Consider the following 26,086-nt stretch of genomic DNA (forward strand, 5'->3'; position numbering starts at 1 on the left):
TGAATGATGACATCATATACGCCTTCTAGCTGTCACGTCAAAAAGGAGATCTGCTCCATCCCATCTGCAGATCTTTACTCAATTTTAAAAGATTCAGGTTCATTCAGTCCTTATGCAAAACTCCCTGTCTGCAGGGCTGGCATTTTGTTTTGGTTCCAAAGTCCTATGGGTTGATGCCATCTTACTTATTTTGAAGGCTGAGCCCGTAGCATCCTACGGCCCTCCACTTACTGGGCCTTCTACAATGCCCGTATTACCTGTGGCAACAAATTTAACACTTATTTTTTCCCTTAGTACATTCTTCATAGCTGATGCTATGGAAGCGAAAAAGTCAACTTGGCTCCGCCGGACATAATTCCTCTGCAGAAACCTCAAATATTAACAAGTTTCTCATAGTACGAATGCCTTCTCACCAACTGTCATTTTTTTTTTGCTGGTGAAAAATTTGCTTCCTAGAGTATCAGAGGCAAAAAGACAAATCCTGAAGTGAACTGAAGCCTACATGTCCTCTATCCCACTGCAGTTAGATCTCCTCTATCCCGTCAGTTAGATTCCCCCAGACCGACCCCAGAAGGCTGGTGGTGTAATGGAGTCAGGATGATTGGAGGCCGATTCCTCCCCAGCTCCCCAACCGGTCACCAGTGGACCAAATGACCTGGATTACCATCCTAGCGAGCACAAACTCCAGCTAGTTTACCACATCACGTTAACAGGGTTTGTCTTTCCTGAGATGAAGTTAAAAACATAAATCTTAGCGTGGGGACATGCATGCATATAGTTGCACGATGTCTAATAATAAACAACAAGCAGAGAAACACTTAAATTATGGAACAGAATTATGAGTCTTAACTATTCCTTGTGTGCTCTAAAAATTATTGATTTCAAGAGAACAATTAAAAACGTTAGGTTAAAATCTGGGTTTCAAAGCATCTTGCTTCCTCGACTTGGTAGATGCCTGTGTCAAGTTCCTAGTTGCTCAGGTCTAGATAAGGGACAGTTAATAAAACGTTTAAGTTGTTTTCTTCAAACAGAGATGCTGAATGCCTACCACTTCTGAAAAGTGAAGGCGATAGCTAAATCTGGCTGTATCAACTATCAACTTTTTTTTCTTTTTGAAGTCTTCAAAGCAACTGCACATTAAGCCATTGTTCAAGAGAGATAGCCTCCCCTCTGTAGGAGTTCAGACTTTGAAGTGTCAGAGCATTCTTCAAGGACAAAATTTTCATTCCTAAGGAAAACTATATTATCTCCCCTTCCCCCCCTTTAGTGAGCAGCGAGACATCTGATGCTGCAGAACTGTGAAAAGAGAGTTAGCAGGATTTTTTTTTTTTTAAACTATAATAGCCAAAGTATAATGTAAATTCTTTCTACAGAGAAAAAAACCATGACGAAAAGCGACTGACACAGGAAAAGTTTGCACAATTTCTGAAAAGGTTACAACCGCTTTTGCAAAGGCACTTATCAACACATTTTAGGAACGGAGTATATATACACCATTAGCATTCAGAGTTTATGTTGTGACAGTGGTCTGGAGACTCAGTAAAACTCAGTTCTCGTATCTTGCCAGGGACAAAAAAGAGTGTGAGACCTAAATAGTTCATAGCACATTAAGTTTAAGAACTATTTATGCGTTCAAGGCCAAGACAAAGTTTTGAATCTATACATTAATGAAGCGTTCACAGAAAGATAACTCGGAAGGAAAACTTCATTCACAGAACTTAGTGAACACCCACTTTTCCACCTAATTTTTTCCTCAATCTGCCACAATACTTTCCCTAGCTGTGTGGCCTATAAATAATCCATCACTATGCCTCCACTTCTTCAATCTCCTCAAATGCCCTTTCCGAAGTGGAGAAAGATAAATCCTTCTATCTTCCTTGTAACAAAGTTGTTCCACGAACAATGGAACTAAAAGCTCATTTCCTATGCATCTCTGTCACACACCACCGAATCTCTACTCTGTCCCGCTAATCCCAGCATCCTGCACAGCCAGCTCTCCTTTGATGCCAAGGCCCTGCCAGTACACAAGTCCTGCGCAGATCTCTTCCTATAATTGTTTTGCACCCTCCCAGCCTGGGCAGAAGAAAGCATATGCTGCAGCTAATCCCAAAGCACATATGATGATTAGCTATCCACTGTCGTAAACAGAAAAGATTTTGTTTTGTCCTGAAGCCCTTCTTTTAGTGGAAAATTAATTTTGCTCTCTCTTCCAGGCAGCCTGATGTTTAATATACTGGCAACCGTACGTAGCATGTCATTTCCTACTCTAATGCTTCACTTGAACAAAAGTTTCTTCAAAAAGTTTCTGTGTAAAAACTGGACAAGACACTGAAAACTTACTGGGAAAGATATACACAGAAAGCAATCGTATGAGACTTAACTGCAGGAAACAAAACAATCGGCCTTCCAAAACCTTCTCCCGTTCAGTCAAGTCTCCTTCTAAACGCTGAATGAGTTTTTTAAAAATTGCAGAAATCATTTATACATATATCCCTGCAAATTATGAGAGTAGTCCGTACTAAAACAATATGCAAGAGAACTTCTGCAGAATAGTATTCTTACAGTATATCACTTTATTAACCTGCTCCTGTATTACCATTTCAGAAGCTTCTCACTTTCGGAGACTTTATAATCCTTTTCTGACGGGTTTCCACCTTTGGCTTCTAAAATCCTACAAACTGTAGGAAGATATCCATGAAATATGAAGAGTTTATCAGTTTTATCCAATCCTATCTATAACAGTGAAAAGACAGTACTTTTTTTTTTTCCCAGTATTAACACATGTGCAGGGAAATAGTAAATTACTCCACCCGTACGTACAGCAAGCTGTTGCTTTCTAATGGTTGTTTACGACATGCGAATTACCATGCCAGTTAGAGGACTGATTCAACTGACCTTCCATCAACAATAGCTGTTCCACTGCATTTCCGAAGGGGTAATAACCTCATTGGTTAAATCCTTCCCTCCTCACTGTTTAAGGCTAGAAGCTTTAAACAAATTTAAACAACTACCATCAAGCATTAAGACTGGAATATTTAAGGAAAAAACCCTTATCTTTCGTGTCTATAAACCCTACCGCAACAGGACCCGCTTCCTTGTACGGAACCTTCAGACTTGCCTCTACTGAAATTCAATATATCCTATTCACTATGGTTTAGTCTTTCCATGTAAAGCAGATTTCTCACAAATATTTATGTGAAGTCTCATGAAAGAGAAGCAAGATAGTCTGAAAGTGGTGGTCTTATTCAACCCTCCCACCCCCCGTTTTCTTTTCCTCTGCACCTAAAAGGAAACTATTCTGCACTTAGCTTTTTGTGTATAACTATTATTTATCTATGGTGACATGGACCAGTACCTCTCTGCAAATTGTTCTAACTTGTCTTTAATTTTAGTGTGGGGAGTTCAGTCACTGGCCCGGAAACCTCTGAGCAAAGGAATTTCTGGCATCTTGGTTGGAGCTGGCACCAACCCACTTGCTTTTGTTCTCATTAAAGGAACCATAATACGGTATGTTAAAGAAAATAAAAAGAATAATAAAGTGGGCTGAACATCTTCCCTAAATAATTTGCCTTCATGTACAGCCTTTGAGTTTGAAATGTCAAAAAAGGAACAGCTAACTATCCATGCAGAAAATTCTAAAAGCTGTACTGCTGTCAAATGCTCAGATGCATGCATTAACCTAACTCAAACCAGTATGATCCCCAAATATGACTAAGTTGATGAAGTGCAAAGAGTTCAGCAGATCTATCAAGGCAGAAGTAAAAGAAATTATACCAGCTTTCCTGATCACAGCATGCCAGGGGATGCAGTTTAGGAGCCCCAAAATATCTCCGTAAACAAGTTTTTAATTCATACCATGCTGACCACAGAGAGCAGTATTTTAAGTCATACAATGCATGCCCTATCTTCTACATGGAGAAATAAAGAACCCCGTATTTTACAATAATGGATAGTCACTTCCTGACGGGTCTGGATGAGATCAACAACTTGCAACCACATTCTAGGACTTTAAGATCATTTATGTTTTTTGTCCTTTAACTTCTGTCATCTGGAAGCCATAGCAGATACTCACCAAGATTTCTATTTTCTGGACACAGGAAACAACAAGAGAGCACAAACCCTAATGTAACATAGAGCCATTAGTCTTTTTCCCCTTGCCCTCTCCATCTGCTTGAAATGAATATTCAACTTTTCATCTGGGTGTCCACGGAAAGAATACAGAAGACTTGATGAATGTATTTATTCTTTGGAGAGAATTTAAAATTAAAAAATTAAGTTTGGGGACTGCAATTCATACACATTTATCATGCCACTGGCTTCCTCTAACAATCCAGAAAGAGAATCCTCAGCAAAACCATGTGGCGCCAACTTGGTGTAGATACCACAGAATTTTTTCTAAACTATACTTTTACATTAGTAATATAGAGGAAACACTAATTTAGACAAGGCTCAGAATTATCCTTGTCACTTAAATAAATTTTCCTTGCTGTTCTTTAAATCTGTTGCTATTACCTGTGTAGCAAACACTTGCAGCAGGGCATACTACATTTTAAAGAACAAGTACAAAGTTATTCCAATTTCTATTTTGATTAAAAACATGCTTCCCACTGAGAAAAAAACTTCAAATTTCTTTTCAAAACCAAGACAATTTGCAGTAAGCTTCATCATTAATAAATTCAATCACATGAGGTTATATTCAAGTTTTACATCTTTACTGTTGATTAAGAAGTCAATCCAAGCAACTTGAGTGATCACCAACTTTTTAGCTAATACTAGTTCTTGTTTACATACTAAGACACTTTTTCCTCAGCGGTAAATACCTCTACAAGCAGAAAGACTTTTGCCTCTTTAGTTTGTGTATCAGTTCAATGACAAGCCTATTGAAAAATCAGTGTATCAACAGGTAACTGAAAAGTAGAATTCCTCGTTTTTCCTCCTTCCATTTTACAAACATAAATTGGAGGACAACATTTTCTCATTCAGAAAGCGTTTCAAAAAAAAGATATACTAACCAGAAATACATTTGATTTATCGATGGAAAATACTAGTTTTGTTTAAGTAACTTCTAAATACTTGCTTTGAAGAGGAAATCCCTTGAAGACATGCAGTTATAGGAAAGCACTGAAAGTTTTATTCTTATCAAAATGTACAAAGTTATACTAAGAGGAGCAAAGGTGGGGAGAAGAAGGAAGAAATCAAATTGTCCTCAAGGAAATAGCAGTACAAAGGCAAAAAGGTAGAACAGTTTCTTTAAACTGTATTTCCTGCCAATCTCAGGAACTAACTTTGTAGTATGTGTTCTTCCACATCAAGGTGGGAGACAAATCACAAATGGAACATTTAAGGAGCACTGTGGACTTATGGCATTCTATATAACATTTAATGTATATATTTAATACAGACATCATACCTTTTAAGTTTGTACATCACAAGTATGTGCTTGAGAAGGGCAGCATAGAAACAAACAGATCTAAATAGGTTTGTTTATATTTGTATTGTTTGTCTATGTTTTATCTAAATTTCTAAACTAAACTTTCTAAATTAAGAATGTTAACAGATCAACTTGTAAGCAACTCATCTCTCTCCTATGTAAGAAGCTACCCATCAGTTTCTATCTAAGTAGCAAAGGAAAGCTGAAAAGAGAGCAATTTCCAGCCATCCATATAAATGATACACCAGAAGGCAGTTACCTCAGGCAGCTTCTGAGGAAGCATCAGCCTAGGAAAGGGGTGGTAGGGAACATCCACTAGTCAACCAAACCAAAAAAGACTTCTTAGACAATTAACCTGATCTTAATAGTGTCTGTAGCTAGTTTACTTCCTGAAAAGGGACTGGAGAGCCTGGGGTGGAGTTTGTCTCAAATAAAGAGGCTCTGGGATTTTAGGAATTTAGTCAGTATACAATTACTGTCTGCTTCAAAGTACAGTAAACTGTACAGTAAGTTTTTGTTAGCAATTAGAATTACTACTAAATTATTAATTAAACTGGGAATATGTGACACTATCTACTCTGGATATTTTGCAATACCATATTTATAAATATCAGCAAACTGGAACTCAAAATACACTTTTTTTTGGTTTGGGAAGACAATAAATATGAAGTCTCTTGATCAGATTAGACTGCAGAGTTCAGAAGCAGGTTTTGTGAACTTCCTACGCAGGACAAATACAGATCTTGGAAAAAAAAACAAACTAGCCTGGTCTTACCAGAAGACATCTGGAAGAAAACACTGTAAAATCCCAGGGAAAAGGAGTGTCATGCTATTCAAATGTAGAATGCATACTGTCCACAAATCTTTTCTTCTCTCAATATTCAGCAGTGTGTAGGTTAAACACATGTGGATAGTAAGTGGGAACTTTACCTCCAGAGTGCTGTTTGATGTGCGATCTTATATGTTGTTTTCTTTTTCCTCAAGTCATCTAGCTTCTGCTTTTCCACAAATTAAGAAGATACTTGCTAAATGACAGCATACTAATGGCGTAGGTTAGCTGAGGTACATGAAAAGCCAGTGTTTGTTCATGACAAAGTAAGACACAATGCTGTATGCTTTGCTGCCTCTTAGTACAAGGTTTGAAAGAAAAATGAGTGAGTAGGTGAATCTGGGTAACTTAAAAAAAAAACGAAATTACAATTGAAAACATTTTCCAGCATTTTCAAGACTAGCTTGCAGAAGTGAATGTCTGATTTTTAATGATTTTTGCATAGAATACTCAGACTAGAGTTTTCCTGTGAATACCCTTAAGCACAAGAAAAGTTAAAAAAAAAAAATTAAGTATAGCACTAACTGATAAAACATGGAAGAGAATTGATGGAACCCTTAGCATTTAAAGTGCTGAAGTCTTAAGTATATTCTGCATATTTTTGTAGTTATTTTGGTCTGAAGTACTGTATTTTAAGAAGTGCATACATAATGTTTTTCAACATTATTGACTTACTGGTCTTCTGGCTAAAACACAGCTGCTCTCCAGCTAGAGTTCACTGCTGCCTCATCCATTACTACCCACTCAATCGCACAACAAGGGGCAATGGTTTTCTGTGCCTCCCTTACACACACAGGTAGAGTCGCCTTCAAACACGAACTTGTCCCGCCACACCATCGCAGAGTAAGAACACTTGTACAGTATATAGCTAATGAAAGTATTCCTGAATCCTCACCTAGATACTCAAATTTTTACCTCAAGCGCTAGTTTTGTGGTCTCCTGCCCTCCCATATCCTTTCAAATTTCCAAGGATGTAAAAGAAAAAAAAAGTCCAAGTCAAAATTCTCCCACTCGTATGCCAACACCAGAACTAGTTTGAATTATTACCAGAACTGAAGCATGTTCTTATACATTAACAGAACCACAACACCCTGTGACAAAAATGTCTAGTATGGCCACTGCATACATAGTGCATGTCTCAGCGGTGCCTTGTTTGGACGTTGGACAAAGGGCTTTGGGGGGTGGGGGTGGATGTGCAGTTTTGTAGAGGATTTATCTAATGTGCTACTTATTCTACGCAGACAGAAAAAATGGCTACAACCTTTAATTTTGAACATAAGCGTTGATGTTTCCAAGGAAGGGCATAATTTACCATGAATTTCAACAGAATTTGAGCTGACATCCAAATTAGGTATCCCAAATTGGGTTGATAATCTGAATTAGGATTTGGAGGTTACTTTGACAATATTAGCATGAATACTTTCAAAATCTTCTGTTTTGGCTGGCACTGTCAGTAAATTAAAAAGGTGTGGAGATACTACAGACAAATCTCAATACCTTTCGTAGTAAGAAGCGTCCTTAAAACAACAAACAAAAACCCTGTTATGCAAGTATTTAGCTACAGTTTACTTTAAATTTGCTAAGAACATGATTTCATGCTACAGAGAGAGATTCTATGGCTATGGACCTTCTTGGAAATTTAACATTTAAGAGACCCTTCACAAGAACACTGCCATACTTTGTAACAACATTGGGCATTCCCAGCAGCCAAAGCTGTTATCTTCAGGATATACCACTGAAGACTTTCTATAGTTTTCAGCATCAGTATAAAAGAGTAATATTAGTTGATTTACGCTACTGTGGCAGTGAGGCACATAATACTGGTAGGTTACTGAAAACGAAGGAAGACAGGCCTATTAACTGGTTCCTTAATTTGACTTACAAAGAAAGGCTGATAGCACTTGCTTTGCTTTGTCTTAAGACAAACTAAGCAAGTGGGCCACGGGGAGATCCTTCTGCTTAGTAAACAAAGATAGAGATTAAGTTTTAGTAAAGACTGAGCCGGACTTTCAGACGTTCATAATGGAAGGATGAAAGGCAACAGACTAATTGCAACAAGAGAAATTCCCACTGAATATTAGGATTATTGAGAGTGACTGAACACTGCAGGAGATTGCCCAGAAATGCTCTAGAATAATCCTGAGCAGCTTGATGTAACTGTGAAGTTAGATCTAACCTTCAAATCCCCCTCTCCTTTAACCATAGGATTGGATGACTTTCAGAAGTCCTTTCCAACCTAAATTACTTTATTAGTCTACAATTCCTCTTTCCAGACTATATGATTTTATGTATAGCCTTCTTTAAATTACAGTGTGATGTAAGTCCAGAAAGACATTGAATATTTCTTCTCAAGTCTTAAAAAAGGATTTAAGAGAGCATGACCAAATTTAAAACAATAATTTTGTGATCTTCACAGCTGCAATCTCTTTTCTGGCATGACTGCAGTTTTGTTGCCTCAGAATCCACATAAACCTGTCAAGCCAGGGAAGAGGCTATCTGATATGGCTAATCAATGATACTTAGTAAATGATGATCTTCTTTTGCTATCTTTCTTGCAGGGTGAATCACTTCCAGATGTACAAATTACTTTGGTAGTTGAAAACACCTCTATAAAACAGCAGGTAGGGAATAGCCAACTGAGGTGCATCAGACAGTGGTAATAGCTTGGCCTACCTTGCAAATAAATGGATGAACTTGGCTCCCTTTTTTGTCTGAATAGCTGCTGCCTCCAGCAGCCCTCTCCCATGCGTCAGTCAAACATTTATTTTTTTTGTTACAAAATGAGTTTGTCGTTTATTACTTCCCTTTCACTAATAGATCCAGGTGTGATCTATTACTTCAAATCTGCAAAGTAACAATTTCTCAAATGCACTGCACGGTCCATGGTGGCCATCATCAGCCTCAGTCCTCTGCACGAGTCCATGCAGAGGTTTCAGAGTAAGGTGCAGCCCTCACTGCTGCACAACCATGCCAGTCATATGACACTGGCACCGCACGTGAACTGCGAATCTTTCACAGGACTTGAGACAAGAATGCCCATTCTATATTTCATTTGTACAAAGGATTTTGAATGGGTAACTTCATAAATAGCTTCAAGTGAAATTACTTATATTTATGTTGTAAACGACCAGTTTGAAGACCTCATGTACCACCTAAAAGAAGAATTCCTCCCCACAAAGCTGACAGATACTAGCAGACAAGAGTTCAGTTGTTATCCACATTTTAACCAAAAAATCTTGAAATGCTACAAGCCTACAATAGGTTTGCTTGAGAGAACCATTCCATACAGCAAAAGTTTTTGCAATTAAACCACTTTTTAAATACCAGAAGGTACACTTAAAATACCAAGTTTTTACCCAAGTCATACTGAGCTGAAATACTCTTGCATTTCAGAAACACAGTGCCAGAAGTTGTCCGTGGGTGCTGGCTCTTTGTAATCCATTATGCAGCTGTACTTTTGCAGATGACATTTCACATGAGACCAAGGCTAGGCAAGAGCTACTACTTCCACTGGAAGTCTCTCAGAAGTATTATTTTTTTTTCATTGCACATTCAAACCTTACTTGAGTCCCCTGGAACGCAGTTACATATTAAGAAATTGCTGGGTTTGCCTAAGGTTAACACTTTTTGACTGCTCCAGCACTCTGGTGCAAGTGAGCTCCCTCACAGGTCAGTTGGTGAAACCTTATCTTCCAAATGCCATGGCAGTACAGTTATCCAGATCAAGGTATGTATGAAAGGCAATTAAATTAACAAGGACAACTTTTCAGAAAAGCAAATTAGAAGTACTCAAAAAAAACCAAAAAAAAAAATCTGCGTAGCTGCAGAGGGAGTAAACTCTAGGAAGTGCAATGAGCAGCTGGAAAGGGAAGGACACATCTTCTGTATCAAACATCTGATTCTGCATGCAAACTTACTATCTTTTCATTAACAAGCTCTAATTTTAATTCAAATCAAACAGGAAGACAACAGTAAACACACACATACACCAAATCGCAGAAATGTTGAGGATGGAAGGGATCTCTGGAGATCATTAATCCCACTCCCTTGCTCAAAGTAGGGTTAACTACAGCAGGTTGCTCAGGGTTGCGTCCAGCTGGGTTTTGAGTATCTTACAGCATGAAGAAGGCACAACCTCTTTGCCCAAACTGTTCCATTGCTTGACCACCCCCAACAGTTTTTAAAAAAAAGTTTATTATTTTCCCTCTTACGTTTGAGTGGAATTTTCTGTATTTCAGTTTGTGCCGTTGCCCCGCTGACACTGCTGTGAAGAGTTTGGCTCAAGTCTTCCTTCCACCCCTCATCAGGTACCTACACACACGGGTAAGTTTGCCCAGCCCCGACCCTTCTCATCTCTAAATTGAGCACTCCCAGCTCTCTCAAATTCTCCTCATTTGCCAGATGTTCCAGCCAGTCTGTGGCCCTCTTCACTACGCTTGCTCCACAATGCCCAGATAACACCTAACGGAAGCAATATTACGAAGGGGCAATTTCAGATTTTTGTTTTCCTTTTGAGATCTGTACAAAAAAAGATGTGAAGACAACGCAGCCTTTTTGAAATACATTAAGGTTGTAAGTTACTGGTTGTTTTTGTGATTATCATCTGTTTATCCTCAATGCCAGAACAATGTCACTTACAACTTTTAAGCTCTACACGTAAGCAGACAATTTTGTTAGGTAGATGAAAATTTGAGATTGTGCATAGTAAAAGATTCAAGTGACCAACTAAAATTGAAGAGCAATACCCACAACGGAATATTCCTGGCATTACAATACAATTGCACAAAATAATTATCTTAATCTCTTAGTTGCATTACTGAAATTGCACTTTCAGCTTTTTATCAAATTATTATTTGATACACAAACCACAAATTTATTAGCTTTAAAAATAAAATAACTCCTGCCTATTGCTGATCTCATTCTCTTTCCAGTAACCATAGTTTTGGAGAAGAGGGAGATTGTAAGGCACTTGAAAAGCTCTAATTAGAAATCAGGTCAACTGTAAACTAGCTGTAGCTTCCACTTGCACCTAAAATAAGACAGCAAACAAAAGGCCAGGATAAATCCAAGACGACATCCCCCATATATTCACTCTAATAAGGTGTTTCATTATACTACTATAAACCAAAATAAGCAATTCAGAAGAACAGAAATCTAACTCCTATGTTTTATTTTGACTCTGATTTCCTTCTGGAACTTTCTGAAAGTTTCTACTTCAACAAGCTTTGTACCTCTTGATACCACAGTAAGTTGGGCAGTCTGAATAGAAAGAAATAGCAGCAATTACTTTGAGAAGTTTGGCTCACTTCCATGATGGAAAAAATGTGCATGCTCAGCACTAGAACTTCCCTGAGCTCATCTTGGCTACCTCAGAAACATTTTCTCACTGTCGCAGAGGCAGCGAACGTACAGTTGTTAGCTTATCTGAAAGGTAAGGAAGGCCACCACCTCAAGCTGAATCCCAGCCTTTCTGCACCAAATATACTGCTGATCGAAGAGACAACAGAATTCCTTTTCATGAAGAGGCATCCAATTAGGCACAGGGGAAAAAAAAAAAAAAAAAAAAAGATTTGTGCTGTGGATTTCCCAAAGACCACTTTCTTGCTTGCTCCGTAAGGTAGGTCAGGTAAATCATTTAACTGCGATACCATTGTATTACCATTGCATTAGCTCAAGAGAAGAATACAGAAGACAGCCATTGCTGCTACGCACCTTTAGGACAGAGCTCTGCTCTTCTGCTACTGGATTTCAGTCTGAAGTCCTATTAGCAAAAGCTGTTTCCTCCATGCCTTTTACTGATGGAAATGTCTTTTTTTTTTTTTCCTCTGGTCAAGCTTTTCCCCCTAAAGCACTAAGTACTAGCATCTTAAATTGTTCATCCTTGAAAGACCATTTTGTTTACAATTTCAGTTCCTTTATTAAAACACATTTTAAAGAAGGCTTATATTTCAAAGAGGACTAATCTACCATACGCACACCAAGAAGGTGACCCTGGTTCTATCATATTTCAGATTACTTCACCGAAGAAACGTATAAAAGTTTCACGTACAAATTTTCACTTTAAAAATAAAAAATGGAACTCACTGCCTCAGCGCTAAGCTTCCAGAACGATTATCCCTTTCACAACAAATTCTGATTTATCTTCTGAAATTGCAAAGCGTAATTCTATGCTTTTAAATTTAAGGCAAGTCAACATCCTGATTTATTTCTATTTATTTTTAACAGCCACCATCCACTATTAAATAGGGATATTTAATGAACCAAAAGGGCGAGCACCAAACGAACAACCAATGTTTCCAGCACATTAAAACAAGAGTGCTTCACACCATTTACTATGGTAAGGCCCTTTTCAAATAAACGTGTGACTCACTGTTTGTTTTCTTCACCAGGAGGTGGAGTCTTGCCATGCCCCTCCATTACAAAATCCTCATGTTCCATCTGCAAAGGCAAGCATTGCAGGTCAGAAATTGGTGGAGCAAAACGCACATCACCTAAAGTGGCCCTTTTCCATATGCAACAACTTAAGGCAGCCACTTTATCAGAGCGACTGGTCCAGAACAGACCATGTAGTTTCTTAGCAACATATGTACATCTCCATCCCCATTGCTATGGTATCATTTTATAGCACAGTTCTCAGAAAATCTTAGAAGGGAAGAAGAATGATTTAATGGCTATCGCAGGAGACTTAGTCAGGGTATCTATGTTCTAAATCTTGCTCTGTTATGGACTTCCTTCATTATTCTGAATAAGTATGACTTCTACCGCGCCTCTTCCTTACGTAGGTATAAAGTAGAAATTTTTAAAAAAGTTTTATTTGTCTATGAAGATATCTCTCTCCAAAAAAAAGATTTATAAAAACTTTATTAACTACAGATAGAAACTGCTGTAAAAGCTGTGTATTATTTGTGAAAAACAACTTTATATGAAGGACTTTCACTGCACACGCACAGCTTAGTTAGTAGGGTAAAAAAAAAAGAGGCCTAAGGGAACCTCAAATAAATGCTGTTCCAATGACAACATAAGGTAGGCATTTCCTTTGGCTCACATGATAAAAGATTCCAAGGGCACTAAGGAAGCTTTCTGCTTAATTGTTTGCTTTTTAAGTACAGTTTTAGCATACATTTTCAGTAATTTCGTTGGCCAGAAAGAGGAATTATATTATATTTGATCATTAATTATGCACGCTTCATTTAATTACTTCATTCAGCCAGAAGTTTTAGCAAAGATAGCAGAATATTCTCCTTCTACAAAAATTCAACACATGCACTTAGTATTTTACACAAACATCCAGGCATACAGTTAGCAATGCTCTACTTTGCATGAAGTCAGCAATCAGGCCACACTGCGATGTTCAACAAGCCATACAATAAATAGAGCAAATAAATCATCATCACACACAAATCCATGACCCCCTACATTTGGGAATGGAAAGTAGAGTACACTATTCTATCAGAAAAGATAACATTCTAGTTATTCATTTAAGGAGGAAAACAAAACAAAACCTACACAACAACGCAAACCAACCAACCACTTCCTCAGCCTTTCCCTTGTGTCCCTTCCCAAAGAAGAGGCAACTTGACTCATTTCTACCTTGATCCCGTTGACAGGTCAAAAATACTGACAAAAACGTTATGTGCACACTGACATCTAACAGGGCTAACTGAAATAATGTTATTTGCCTGTGCGGACACAGCCCTAAGCAAAATCACAAACATACTGAGAGGCTATAAGCTGGTAATGAGATCCAGAAGACAGAGTCAATCAAGTAAGTATATGAGGTAATTTCACATTTTTGAGTGATCCCAATGTGATCCAGAGTCAAAACAGTATTTTATTTAAAAGCAAAAGTTTGAAAGCAAAAAAAATTTTGCATTTCCATTCCCTGAGCAACTCGCACTTTTACGCATTTAGCCTCACCATATCAAACACATTAAAATCTGCTTGTACTTCGGTCTACGTCTGCTTCTCAGGAGCTCTAGCATCTGCACTCAAACTGCCAGGTGGAAGGGAAAGGTATTCCACTAATTATATTGTTGTAGATGATTAAAAAAAAAAAGTAGGACAACTGGTAAAATAGCTACAGATTGGTGGCCACATCATAAAACAACATGGTTCTATTGAGTGAGAGTAAATGTTTAAGGGTTACTCCTATACAACCTAAATTTTAGCTTGTTTACTCTGTGTTAGGTGGGTTGAGGAAAGCCTCTTGCTGGTGTGAGACAAGCACAATTCACAGGAATGGTAAGCAAAGGAACAGTTTGTGGCTAGAACCAGGAAGAAAATATGAAATACGTTTGCGAGTAAAGAAGAACTGCATACAGCATGTATAATGCTAAACTAACAAGATTCCCATATAAAATAGAAATTCAGTTTAATGAAGCTGTAGAAGAGGAGAGATTGTAAAAGATCAAGTATAAAACTAGAAAGACTTTTAAACCAACAAAAATTTGGAAAGGAATGGGAATTTATTTTATTAGATCATAAACAAGAAATCTGGATGAGAACTGGAACATCTAGTAGGTCACCAAGACAAGGCAATTGCCAAAGTGTTGTCAATAAAACTGCTGCTTTACTATGAATTTTAAATGCTAGTGGCATAGCTCTTCAGGCACATTGTTATCTAGTATGCATATCTATCTAAATTACCATTATAAAGAGGAAGAGTAAGCAAACAAGAACTACAAATACCCTGGGTTAAAAATAACATTCTCGTAGGTCTAGACACAATCTGTCTCAAAGCAACTTTAAAAAAAACTGATCTACCAAAATGTTAATCAGTTTACTTCACTTCAGACAGCAGGTAAAACTATCTGAAATGACTAAAACCTACATTATTAAAAAAAAAAAAAAAAAGGAAGAAAAGAAAAAGAGCTAAGCTTCTTGTAACTTAGAGAAAGGCAATGGCAAAGTTTCTCAAGAAGTTCACAAAGAAAATTAGTCACAGATCGAGAAAAAAATCATGAATGTGGAAACCGTTGAATTCACAAAATAAAGATTAATTTTTAGGTTTTCACTGCAAAAAAAAAAACACAATGGAATGCCTCAAGACATGGGCACTTTAAGAAATTGAGTATCAGGGAACTAGAATGAACAACTGGACTGGTAAGAAAACAGCTGGGTGGTCAGTCTCGGGGTAATAGTTAATGGTTGCACGCTACCTGGATGCTGTTAAAACGTGGGATGCTGCATGGGTCTGTCCTAGAACTTGTCCATTGAACATCTTCATCAGTGGCTTGAAGGACCAATACGGTGTACTCTGCTTGAGTTTTTAAGATAATGCCAACTAGGGTGGACAGGTCCAGTCAACATTCCCAGGGCAGGGCTGCCGTTCAGAGAGACCTAGACAGGCTAGAGGAACGGACCTAGAGGAACTATGAATTCAGAAAGGACAACTGCAAAGCCCCACACCTGAGGGGCCCTGCCAATGACACAGGCTGGGGAATGACTGGCTAGGAAGCAGCTCTGTGGAAAAGGCCTTGGCAGATGGTAACTGGATCATGAGCCAGCAGCATGCCCTGACAGGAGAAGCCAACAGTACCCCAGGCTGTATTGGTAAAAGCCTTGCCAGTAGATGAAGGAACTGATTATTCCCTCTACTCAGTGCTCAGTAGACCATATCTGGAATAATGCACCTAGTTTTCGGCCCCCCAAGAAAACACAAGAAACACATCCATGAAGTGGACCAGCGTCTGCAGCAGAGACCAGCAAGATGCTCAGGGGCTGCAGCATTTGCCCTGTGAGGAGAAGCTGAGGGATATGGGCTTGTTCAGCTCAAGGACAGCTTCGGGGAGACCTAACAGCAACCCGCCTGCACCTACAAGGACGTCAGCAAGGAGCCAGGCTCACTGCAGTGGGCCTGGGGGAACAAGCAGAAGTTGGAACAAGAGAAGTCCAGACCGGATACGAGAAGACTTGTCTTCACCATGAAGACAGTCAAGAAGTGGAAGAGGTTCTCCAGAGAAGTTCTGCAGTCTCCATGTTTCAAGGTTTTCAAGGCCAGATTACATAAAATCCCTTGGAAGCTGGTCTGACCTCACAGCTGACCCTGCTTTGATCAGGAAGTTAAACTAGAGCCCTCCTGAAGTCCCTTCCAATCTGAATTTCCTGGTGGATCTTATGAACACAAGAACAGTTTGATGTTGAGAGGTAATAGAAAGAAGAAAACACTACTAAGTTACCAACCCAGAAGGAGTCAGCACTCCAGTATGGGAAGGTCTAAGAAAAGTCTTCGGAAGTAGTTAAGTAATCAAAAAAAATCCAAAAACAAAACCACCAAAAAAGAGAAAAACTAAACTATTCCATATTTCTTCCCGTATTACTCTTCAGCAATGACTGTAGCAGGTCCATAGTATGTCCTTTTTTAGATTACTGCCTACAGGTAGCAAGCAGCTACTGCAGGCTTAGAAACCTCCTACAATCCTGTAAGACTGAGAGGTCAGAATAAAGAAAGGTCCGAGGCAGAGAACAGATTTTACATGAATAAAGCCCAGTGTTTGGGCTTCAGATCTCCCTTAACACAAGACAACATATGACTGATGCATACACAAGGAAATAGTCTGACAATGTTGTAACATGTCCCTCCTTCACTACCACAACATAAATAAAACCTAACCTACTCAAAGAGCAACGTAAGATACACAATTAATTGTAAAATATACTAATTAATAAACTGACAAATAATTTACTGTTGTACAAACATGGCTCGCAACACTGAATTTTGCAAGTCCTTGTAGAATGTATGCTTTTATATGTCTGTCTATATAAAGATAATTATGTATTTGTGTACTAGAGCATTACAAAACATGAGCAACACAAGCTTTTCTGTTTCTGACAAGATCATTTTTACAAACTCAAAGGGACAGGGCTTTGAGCAACTGGATGTAGTGAAAGATGTCCCTGCCCACGGCAAAGGGGTTGGACTAAGTGATCTTTGAAGGCCCCTTCCAACCCAAACCATTCGATGATTCTCTGTGCAAGGCTATTCCATAGGTCTGATCCAGCACAGCCTCTTTTTGCAGAACTCTGCCTCTAATTTTCTCACTTATCTGCATATGGTAAATATTATTTCATGATCAGTGATATGTGTTTTCACTTTCAAATTTTGATTATTTTTTTTTGTCAGAAAAGGCTACATGATTTAGCGTTCTAAAAATCCTAGAATAAGCTTAGAAAGTCAGATTATGCATTTTCAGCGTTCCCTGACATTTGAAAGTGTAAAGTGCTTTACCAAGTAGTTCATCTTAATTTAAAGAGACGCCTCTGACAAACTGCCTTCTGAAAACAAAATTAATGAACAAACTGACCAAAGAACATTCCATGGACATTACTTACATATTTTTTAAATTACTTCTTAGGGCCTAGCTAATTTATTCACCAGATTTATTTTTGAAATTAAAAAGCATATAAAATTTTTAGGTCTCATTTTCCCAATGACAACAGTAGCACCCCCTTGCAGAAAGGATGAGAATACGGTATTTAAAGTTTTGATTAAGTGACTACCTGTGGATGAACTGAAAAGAGGAACAGCGCTTAACAGCCAAAATTAGCTTGAAATATTTTTTTCTCCCCAACCACAGTTCTTTAAAAAATGTCTATGGACATTTCTTCCCCCAAAAAGTCTCTCAGCTTCTCTTCAATCTATCATCATGAGATCATGTCCGGCAGTCTTTTCGCCTTCTTTTTAAGGAAGCAGGAGTCCAGACTCCCCACTATGTTTCAGCAATACACAGCAACCACATCAGATCCAGTAAACCGCAAGCATTCTCAAAAGGAGTATTCAAAGTCTTCAGTCTCTTGACTTACACAATAGACAGGAGATGAAGTTATCCTGAATACGTAGAAATGGTGTGGAAGGTTCAAGGTAAGACAAAACTCTTGTACCTAGTGCATTTTTCCCAAGGAAAGGAGAAAAGCTGGAATGGCTGAGGGTCTTAGGCACGTTAGTTTCTCTTAAAAGGACTGCAGGGGGAGCCATGGGTTCCAAGAATCAGAGAAAGCGCACTCCACACCTGTTTCTCCTGGCAACTGGTGGTAAAGGCTTCAAGATTCTGGCAGCTGGAAGCAGGAACCAGAAATAGACCCTTAAACAGCAGGGGGGAAGTCAATAGAAAACCTGCATCTATTAAAAAAGGAACCACAAGTTGTCAAATTATTATTTTTTTTTAATTTTTATTTCAAAGCTTTTTTTTCCCCCTTTAAAATCCAAGCATCTGTATTTCCACATTTTGACAAAAATATATTGAGTGTTCTAAATACATAAAACAATTTGTATTTTTGTAAGTTTCAAAAGCTATTCACGATTAAATACCTCAACACTTAGTTTCTGAAGAATGAGATATACCAGAAGGATCTTAGACATAACAAAATTAGTACTCACACCCCCCCCCCTCCAAGCAGTGCAGCAGCTGCTATCAGTTTTATATACAATTCTTTCAAAAAGATCTTCAGTGAAACCCTAATGGATTTGATTAATGAGTGTACCTAATCTGGAGTTCCTAGATAAAGTCAAGCTTGACATATTTTGAAGGGTCATAAAGTTTCTACACCAAAACTCTCATCTTTTCTGAATGCTGATTTCAGAAAGCACACTTTCCTAACAAGATGCAACAACTTCATTAAATATCCTAGCCCACCAAAACTGAACTGAGCATAAGAGAAACCAAATACCTTCCCAAGAAATAGGGAAGATTTCTTTGTAAGAAATCCTAGACTTGTTATGAAAAGCTACACATTTTAATCAGTATTTTGTCTTTTTCCTTCACCAGCCATAAAAACATACTAATGCAGCTTGATGCGACAGCTACTATCACTATCTTTTTCCACTCATTCAATAGGTCACTCTCATGACTTTTTTTTTTAATTATTATTAATAAAAAGACTAGTCAGCCACCTGAATAAACAGGAGATGAAGTCTCATAAGAATGGTCACTTACTAGCATCTCCAGCGGATGAACAGAAAACCTTATCCAGCATATAACTAGATTTCCTTCACTGAGGAACAGCCAAGGTCAAAAGCTGCTGTCTGCAGATTGTGGCATTTTACTTCCCATGCTTAAATTTAACTGTTAATTTCAACACAGCCTAGGGCAGGTCCAGTTTAAGAATGATACATTTGGTGCTTCATCACAACTACTTACTTTTAGACCAGTGCACCTTCCCACTCATCAGCTGCAACAGAGCAACCATAAGTAGGCCATCAGCTTTTCTTTTGTCTCGCTAATACTTCGTTAAAATCCAAACAATTAGTCACCAGTCACTGCAGCTAGCAACTGAGGAAGCTCTACAAATGCTGAGCAGTTAGAAGAACTTGTCGGAAATATCAAACAGAGACAATCCCAGGTGTAACAGAAACATAATCACTACTACAAGTGAAAGCAGAGCTGAGTCACCTCTCTGCCTGGCTTCATGTAAGCATTTCGGACAAACTCAGTGAAGGTTAAATTTACTCGTTACCAACAGATAAAAATGTGTTTAATTAACCTTTAAATTTACCTTCCTTTATTAAAATCCGTGCAATTTAGCTGCAAACACTTTAATATCTTCTTTTAAGAACGAATAGCTGTTGAGCTAGCTAGCATCTCAAAATGTGCAAAGAATAGCAACAATTAGTCCCAAAATTTACTTTTGAGATTAAACCTTAATTTCAGCACAGATGAAAACACTCAAAAAAGTTTGAATCACTATATACAAGTTTTAAAAAAAAAAAAACAGTCCCTAACCTTCCTTTTCCTAAAGTGAGAAAGCAAAGCATTTTCCTGAACTATGTACAGGAAAACCTTACGGAGAAGATGCACAGGAAAAGTTACCTGAATTTTTGGACCCTCTGAGGTTTTTGCAGTATTGCACAGCGTTGCAATGTTACTCAATTTTTACTTGAACCTATTTCTACCCCCACACTTCTTTTGTGGCAAAACACAGCCCCATTATTCAACAAAATACTGACACAAGATGTCAACTATCTCCTAGCCTACTCACTAGTTTCTCGAAGTTTCTCATCAGCATCTAGATTGAGCCTTTCAATGTTATTACCATCACACAGCCTTAACTGGTTTTCCTGTTAGTAAAAAGAGAAGTGAAAACTTACTAATGTAATTTTACTGATAGATGATAATCACATTCAGCACTCCCTGCAAGGCACAGGCTATTCTTTTGAATACTAACACACTTAACACTCGTATAATTACTTTTTAAAAATCACTAATCTAACACCTATGTTTGGTATCTGCAGCCTAATGGTACTTTAATTCCTGACTCAGGGAAGTTTTACAATAACTATAAATGCCAGCATGGTAACATATACCAAGCATGCATCACCCTTACAGAGCAACGGGACAGATTATCAACAGCAGCTCAATAAATCATTAAGAATAGCAAAGTTATGTAACTCAGAATATGTAATTTATGTTTCACTTAAGCACCAAATCTGCAGTAGCGGTTAAAAGACTAGGAATGTTTCTTCTACCACCAACTCCAACTAATCATCTGTACTTCCAGAAATAAGCTATGTCCTATTTTCTAAGTTAACTTTTGAGATGCTTTTATTATCTAATATCCTATGAAATACCCAGCAGCTTAACAAGAACTCCCTGCTAAGCTTAAAACAAACAGCTTTATGAATATAATGACAAGAGTCACACACATCGGAAAGACTAAAAAGGTCAGAAGCCCAGCAACATTTCCTACTGTATAGACAAGATCAGATCATTATTTTTAATTAAATAAAGGTATTACTTAGCTGCAAAGTATTTGAAGAACAACAACTCCTCAATATATACAGTAATTCACTTGAATCTTGGTCTGGAGGCACTCTGAGCTACCCAACTGCTTGCAGCAAGAGATACTGTTCTGGTAATACTTTCAGCCCCCAGAGAGGTTCCTTTATGTCGCCCAAGTTGTGGTATGACAGAATGACTTTTGAAATCTTCACCTTTGAAGCTAAGACAGCTTTGAATAATAGTTCAGCGATCTCAGACTCAAAATGCATAGTTTTCTGAATATAAGCAGAAGTGCTCTCTGTGTCCTGTGCCACGGCTGACAATGGACTCCATCCCTTTATGTTTCTGTACATATGTAATATGGATCCCAGAAAAATCTGGATTTAATAAGTCACAAGTAATTCATGTATTTTATTTAACTATCTGTATTATTCCTCAGATAAAGACTACTTGCATTTCACAAGACATGAATTCTAGCTAACTGCTGCAACTCTGGAAAAAATCTTTCATACTTTGCAAAGATTTAGGGGAAAGTCTGACTTCAAAGCCCTTGACCAATTCACTCTCCCCCACTACTTCGAACAGCCACTTGTAGGCTGCCTGATGACTGTATTTAGGCGACTCAGTTTATAGTTAATTTACTATTTATGGTGCGGACACACATGAACAAGTTATAGCAGTTTAAAGTGACATCTGTAAGTGGCTGATATTTTAATATACACATTGTTAACCGCCCTGACAGAGAAGAAAGAAAACAAGTTAACTGCTTTCTTCCCCTTAGATTTGGAAAGTTAGATGGCACCTTACCACAAAAGGACAACTGGCACAAAGAATTTTTAATGGATTGAGAAAGCAGGTGATAATCACAATTACTGGGAACTAAATTACACTTTTGCACCACGCATTAAGTCACCTTCCCCGTGCCACAAACACTGCTTTCTGCTGTTTGTTAGGACTCACCGAAAGTGACATAACCCAGGCAAAGAGGTGCTGAAGTCAGTCAGCCCCAAGAGATCTGATCTGACAGGAAAGAAAAGAAAGAACTGACTTTCTTTTCTGTGTTCACAGGAGGCGAAGTCATTGTGTGGATTGTAAACACACAAACCGCTACTGGCCCAGAAAGTCCCTGAGTAACCAACAGGAGGCTGGGAGCCTTCTCTCAGTATACGCTCACCCTGCTTTCAGCCTCTTCACAGACGTTCACTTCTGACCACTGTCCAAAAAAAAAAGGAAAAAAAAAAAACTACCTCAAATAAAAACTCAAATGTTAATGGAGTTATTTGTGTAGGAATCACACATGGAAGCTCTGTACCTGCTGAAACCTACTGATATGATTTTATCGATATGAGTACTTCTATAAAATTTCTTAGAAATGTAATTCCACATAGGCTTACTGCATCTGTAGACAGCTATCACATTCTCCCTTCTTCATAATACACTGTCTTGTCTACCATCCAAACGTCTGACTGAGTTGACTTAAAACCAGTGACAGGAAATGTTGACATGCTTTTAATGTTGCTTTTACCCTCAGGGGAACTGACATTGCACAATGCCTTTGCAGAGTACACGTGTCTTTAGCTGTCCATACACTCTTCAGTCTACTGTAATGATGAAGACCATCACAACTATTCTTAGCTGCAAGAAGAAAAGAAAGGTCTTCTCCACAAACCACATCTCCATTTCTTCCACAGGCAATGAGAGGGGAAAAAAGAGTTCTAGGAACTGAAATAAATTTACACCATCTAGTTCACCCAGTGAAAATGAAATTGCCCATTTAGGATCTTGCAAATAGATGAGGTCAGCAAGACCACTCAGTTTTTACACTTTCTGATGAATCAACCCAAGACCAACCCAGGATTTGGACTTGATGATCCTTATGGGTCCCTTCCAACTCGGGATATTCTATGATTCTAAGACTACCAACGATACAGATATTCCAAGGGTAAGCAAAAGCTTTTACTGCCCGTGGCTCAAATTTCTCCTCAAACACCTATTCCCCTCAGCTTGCCAGAAGACAGTAGGACTGAAAACATTTATCAGTGCAAGACAAAGAGGTGATCTGGGACAGCCAACATGGCTTCAACAAGGGTTAATCGTGCCTGACCAACCTGGTGGCTTTCTATGATGGAGTGACTGCATCAGTTGACAGAGGAAGACCAACCAATGTCAAATGTCATCTACCTGGACTTCTGCAAGGCCTTTGACATGGTCCCACATGACATCCTGGTCTCCAAATTGGACACATATGGATTTGATGGGTGACCCATTCAGTGGATAAGGAGTTGGCTTGAAGGTTGCACCCAGAGAGTGGTGGTCAATGGCTCCATGTCCAAGTGGAAGCCAGTGACGAGTGGTGTACCTCAGGGGTCTGTGCTGGGACCGGTACTGTTGAATATCTTTACAAATGACATCGACAGTGGGATTGAGTGCACCCTCAGCAAGTTTGCAAATGACACCAAGCTGAGTGGTACAGTCGATACCCAGAAGGAAGGGATGCCATCCAAAGGGACCTGGACAAGCTTGAGAAGTGGGCCCACAGGAACCTAATGAGGTTCAACAAGTCCAAGTGCAAGGTGCTGCACCTGGGCCGGATCAATACTGGACATGAGTACAGACTGGGTAAAGAACTCACTGAGAGCAGCCCTACAGAGAAGGACTCAGGGCTTCTGGTGGATGAAATGCTCAACATGAGCCAGCAGTGTAAGCTTGCAGCCCAGAAGGCCAACTGCATCCTGGGCTGCATCAAAAGAGGCCTGACCAGCAGGTGGAGGGAGGTGACTGTCCCCCCTCTCCTCTGCCCTTGTGAGGCCCTACCTGGAGCACTGCACCCAGGTATGGGGCCCCCAGCAAAAGAACAATGTGGAACTGTTAGAGCGAGTCCAAAGGAGAGCCACAAAGATGATCAGAGGGCTGGAGCACCTCTCCTAAGAAGAAATGCTGAGAGCTGGGGCTGTTCAGCCTACAGAAGAGAAAGCTTGAGGGGGAACTCATTGCAACCTTTCAGAACTTGAAATGGACTTACAAAAAGAACGGGGAGCAACTCTTTGCTCAATCAGATATTGACAGGATGAGGGGAATGATTTTAAACTAAAAGAGGGGATTTAGATTAGAAATTATGAGGAAATTCTTTGCTCAGAGGGTGGTGAGGCACCGGCACAGGTTGCCCAGAGAGACTGTGGATGCCCTATCCCTGGAGCTGTTCAAGGCCAGGTTAGATGAGGCCCTGGGCAACCTGATCTGATGGGAGGTATCCCTGCCCATGGCAGTGGGTAGGAATTAAATGATCTTTAAGGTCCCTTCCAACCCAAGCCATTCTATGATTCTATGATTTTTAAGTGGCTGATTATAAAGGATCTCTAACATGTCATATTGATAGGGACTGCAACCACTGCCAACGCCTTTGTAAAGCCAATACTGAAGGGAAAGAGATCAAAGGTCAGTATTCTGAAAAGGTGGTGGTCAGCCGTCAAATTGGGTGCCAATAGCGCACCTGCATGAAAAGAGACACTTTCCAAGCAAAGCTACAAAGCAATGGCCCTGACCATCTCCGCCCCGAAAATCACAGAGGGACTATACCATGATAGCTCTCAAATGCAGAACTGCCTTTTTTTCTTTCCTTTTTAAAGCATTTTTTTAAAGCTTTTTTGTCTGTTTTACAATCTGCTGTATTCATCTGAAGAGATGCTATTAGCCAAGCAAACATTATTGAAAAAACATTTACGAAAAAGAAAGAACCTTTAGGATAAAGGACATGGTGAGTTTAAACTGAATCTTATTTGAGACTGAAGTATCTTTTTGTCTAGAAATCAGATTTGCACCTGTTCACTGCAATGATATTCCAGGCCATTACATATCCTCCACATGAACCTACATACGAAAAGGCTGCATCAAAGGACCATCTAGCAGCAGTCCTTACGTATTGCAAAGTGAATTTGGCAGATGATGGTATTTGCCAAGAGAAAGGAAATACCTCATTGTATTAACCTTCCTTTTTGTACCTTAAAAACACTTCAGGGTATACAGAGGAAAGAAAATAGAGGGAGTCATCTTTCAGTCTTGATATCTATATTTTAGCAATCTTACTCTTCACTATGGGTAAATAGGTTTCAAATGAGTAACCCATCTTGCCCTTGTAGAAAACAATAGAGCCAACTGACAAAATCTTGCACTTCATACTGAATTCCTTTAAGAATGCCCAAGCATTCAAGCTCTGAACAGCATTCCTAAAATAGTTCAAGTAGCACTAATTACATGTTCTTTTTTGTAAATTCCTCAACAACTTTACCTTGTTCATAATTGCTGTTCTGTAATGCCAGTGGACCCTTCTAATGCATTGTGATTGATAGTTCTTTGCTACAGTGCCTTGAAATTTCAACAATCAAAATTAGAAACTGACAAGCAGGTTCCCCCCCCCCCTCAGCTGTAGAAAGGTCCACCTATGTAGTGTTTCCTATAAAAGCGTTATTAGGTTCATTTGTTGGCCACAGCGTTAAAGTTCAAGAGAAAAAGTGAAAAACAAATTTATACTCCCCTTAACAGATTATGTTAATTTCTCTTTAAAACAAGAGGAATCTGTTGTAACATTTTTACAAGTTTTAGGAATACGACACTAAATGAAAGGACAACTTTATTAACCTGAGATTTAAACCAAGTCCACTCTTCATTCAGAGATTAATAATTTTTAAATCCACAATATGCAAAGATTTTGGTTTTGAAATTGCTCTACTAAGAAGTTTTACCATTTTCAGGCTAGAAAGATGAAGCTAGCAGAGCATGAAGAAGAGAACATTAGTTTATTTTGTGAAAAACTACCTTTGTGCTCAGAACTGTTCTTAAACTGCTGCCCTTCTGGAGAAGCTTAAGGTATGTGCTTGCTAGGCAGAACACCTCTCTACTTCCAAAAGACTTTACAAGATATTTTATACAAAGACTTTAGACTCCTACAGCTCCAGAGTACACCTCCTGTAGGTTGAAAGTACACCTCTTTGTAATAAGCCAAAATTTTCAAGAGTAGCAGGGATTCATTCTGCAAGAGAAACCATCACGCCTTTAAGCACCATATATCAGAGGGCAGTACTACACTGGAAAACAGAAACAGCTTTTTTTAATTAC

The 26,086-nt window shown here is 38.8% G+C and overlaps 1 protein-coding gene across 22 annotated transcripts in view; it reads right to left on the bottom strand.

The window, feature by feature from the left end:
- Positions 1 to 26,086, bottom strand: part of TNRC6B (trinucleotide repeat containing adaptor 6B) — a 151,308-nt gene that overhangs the window by 89,356 nt on the left and 35,866 nt on the right. For 14 of the 22 annotated variants that reach the window (XM_080575428.1, XM_080575449.1, XM_080575429.1 and 11 more), the window contains one exon: positions 12,631 to 12,698. The exons of the other annotated variants lie outside the window; for them this stretch is intronic. In XM_080575428.1, coding sequence (XP_080431554.1) covers positions 12,631 to 12,698 — 68 coding nt within the window. The remainder of the gene's footprint in view (positions 1 to 12,630; positions 12,699 to 26,086) is intronic. 22 annotated transcript variants of the gene reach the window in all.

The sequence above is a fragment of the Anser brachyrhynchus genome (genome assembly GCF_964034855.1).
Source record: "Anser brachyrhynchus genome assembly, chromosome: 1".
Classification (NCBI taxonomy): domain Eukaryota; kingdom Metazoa; phylum Chordata; class Aves; order Anseriformes; family Anatidae; genus Anser; species Anser brachyrhynchus.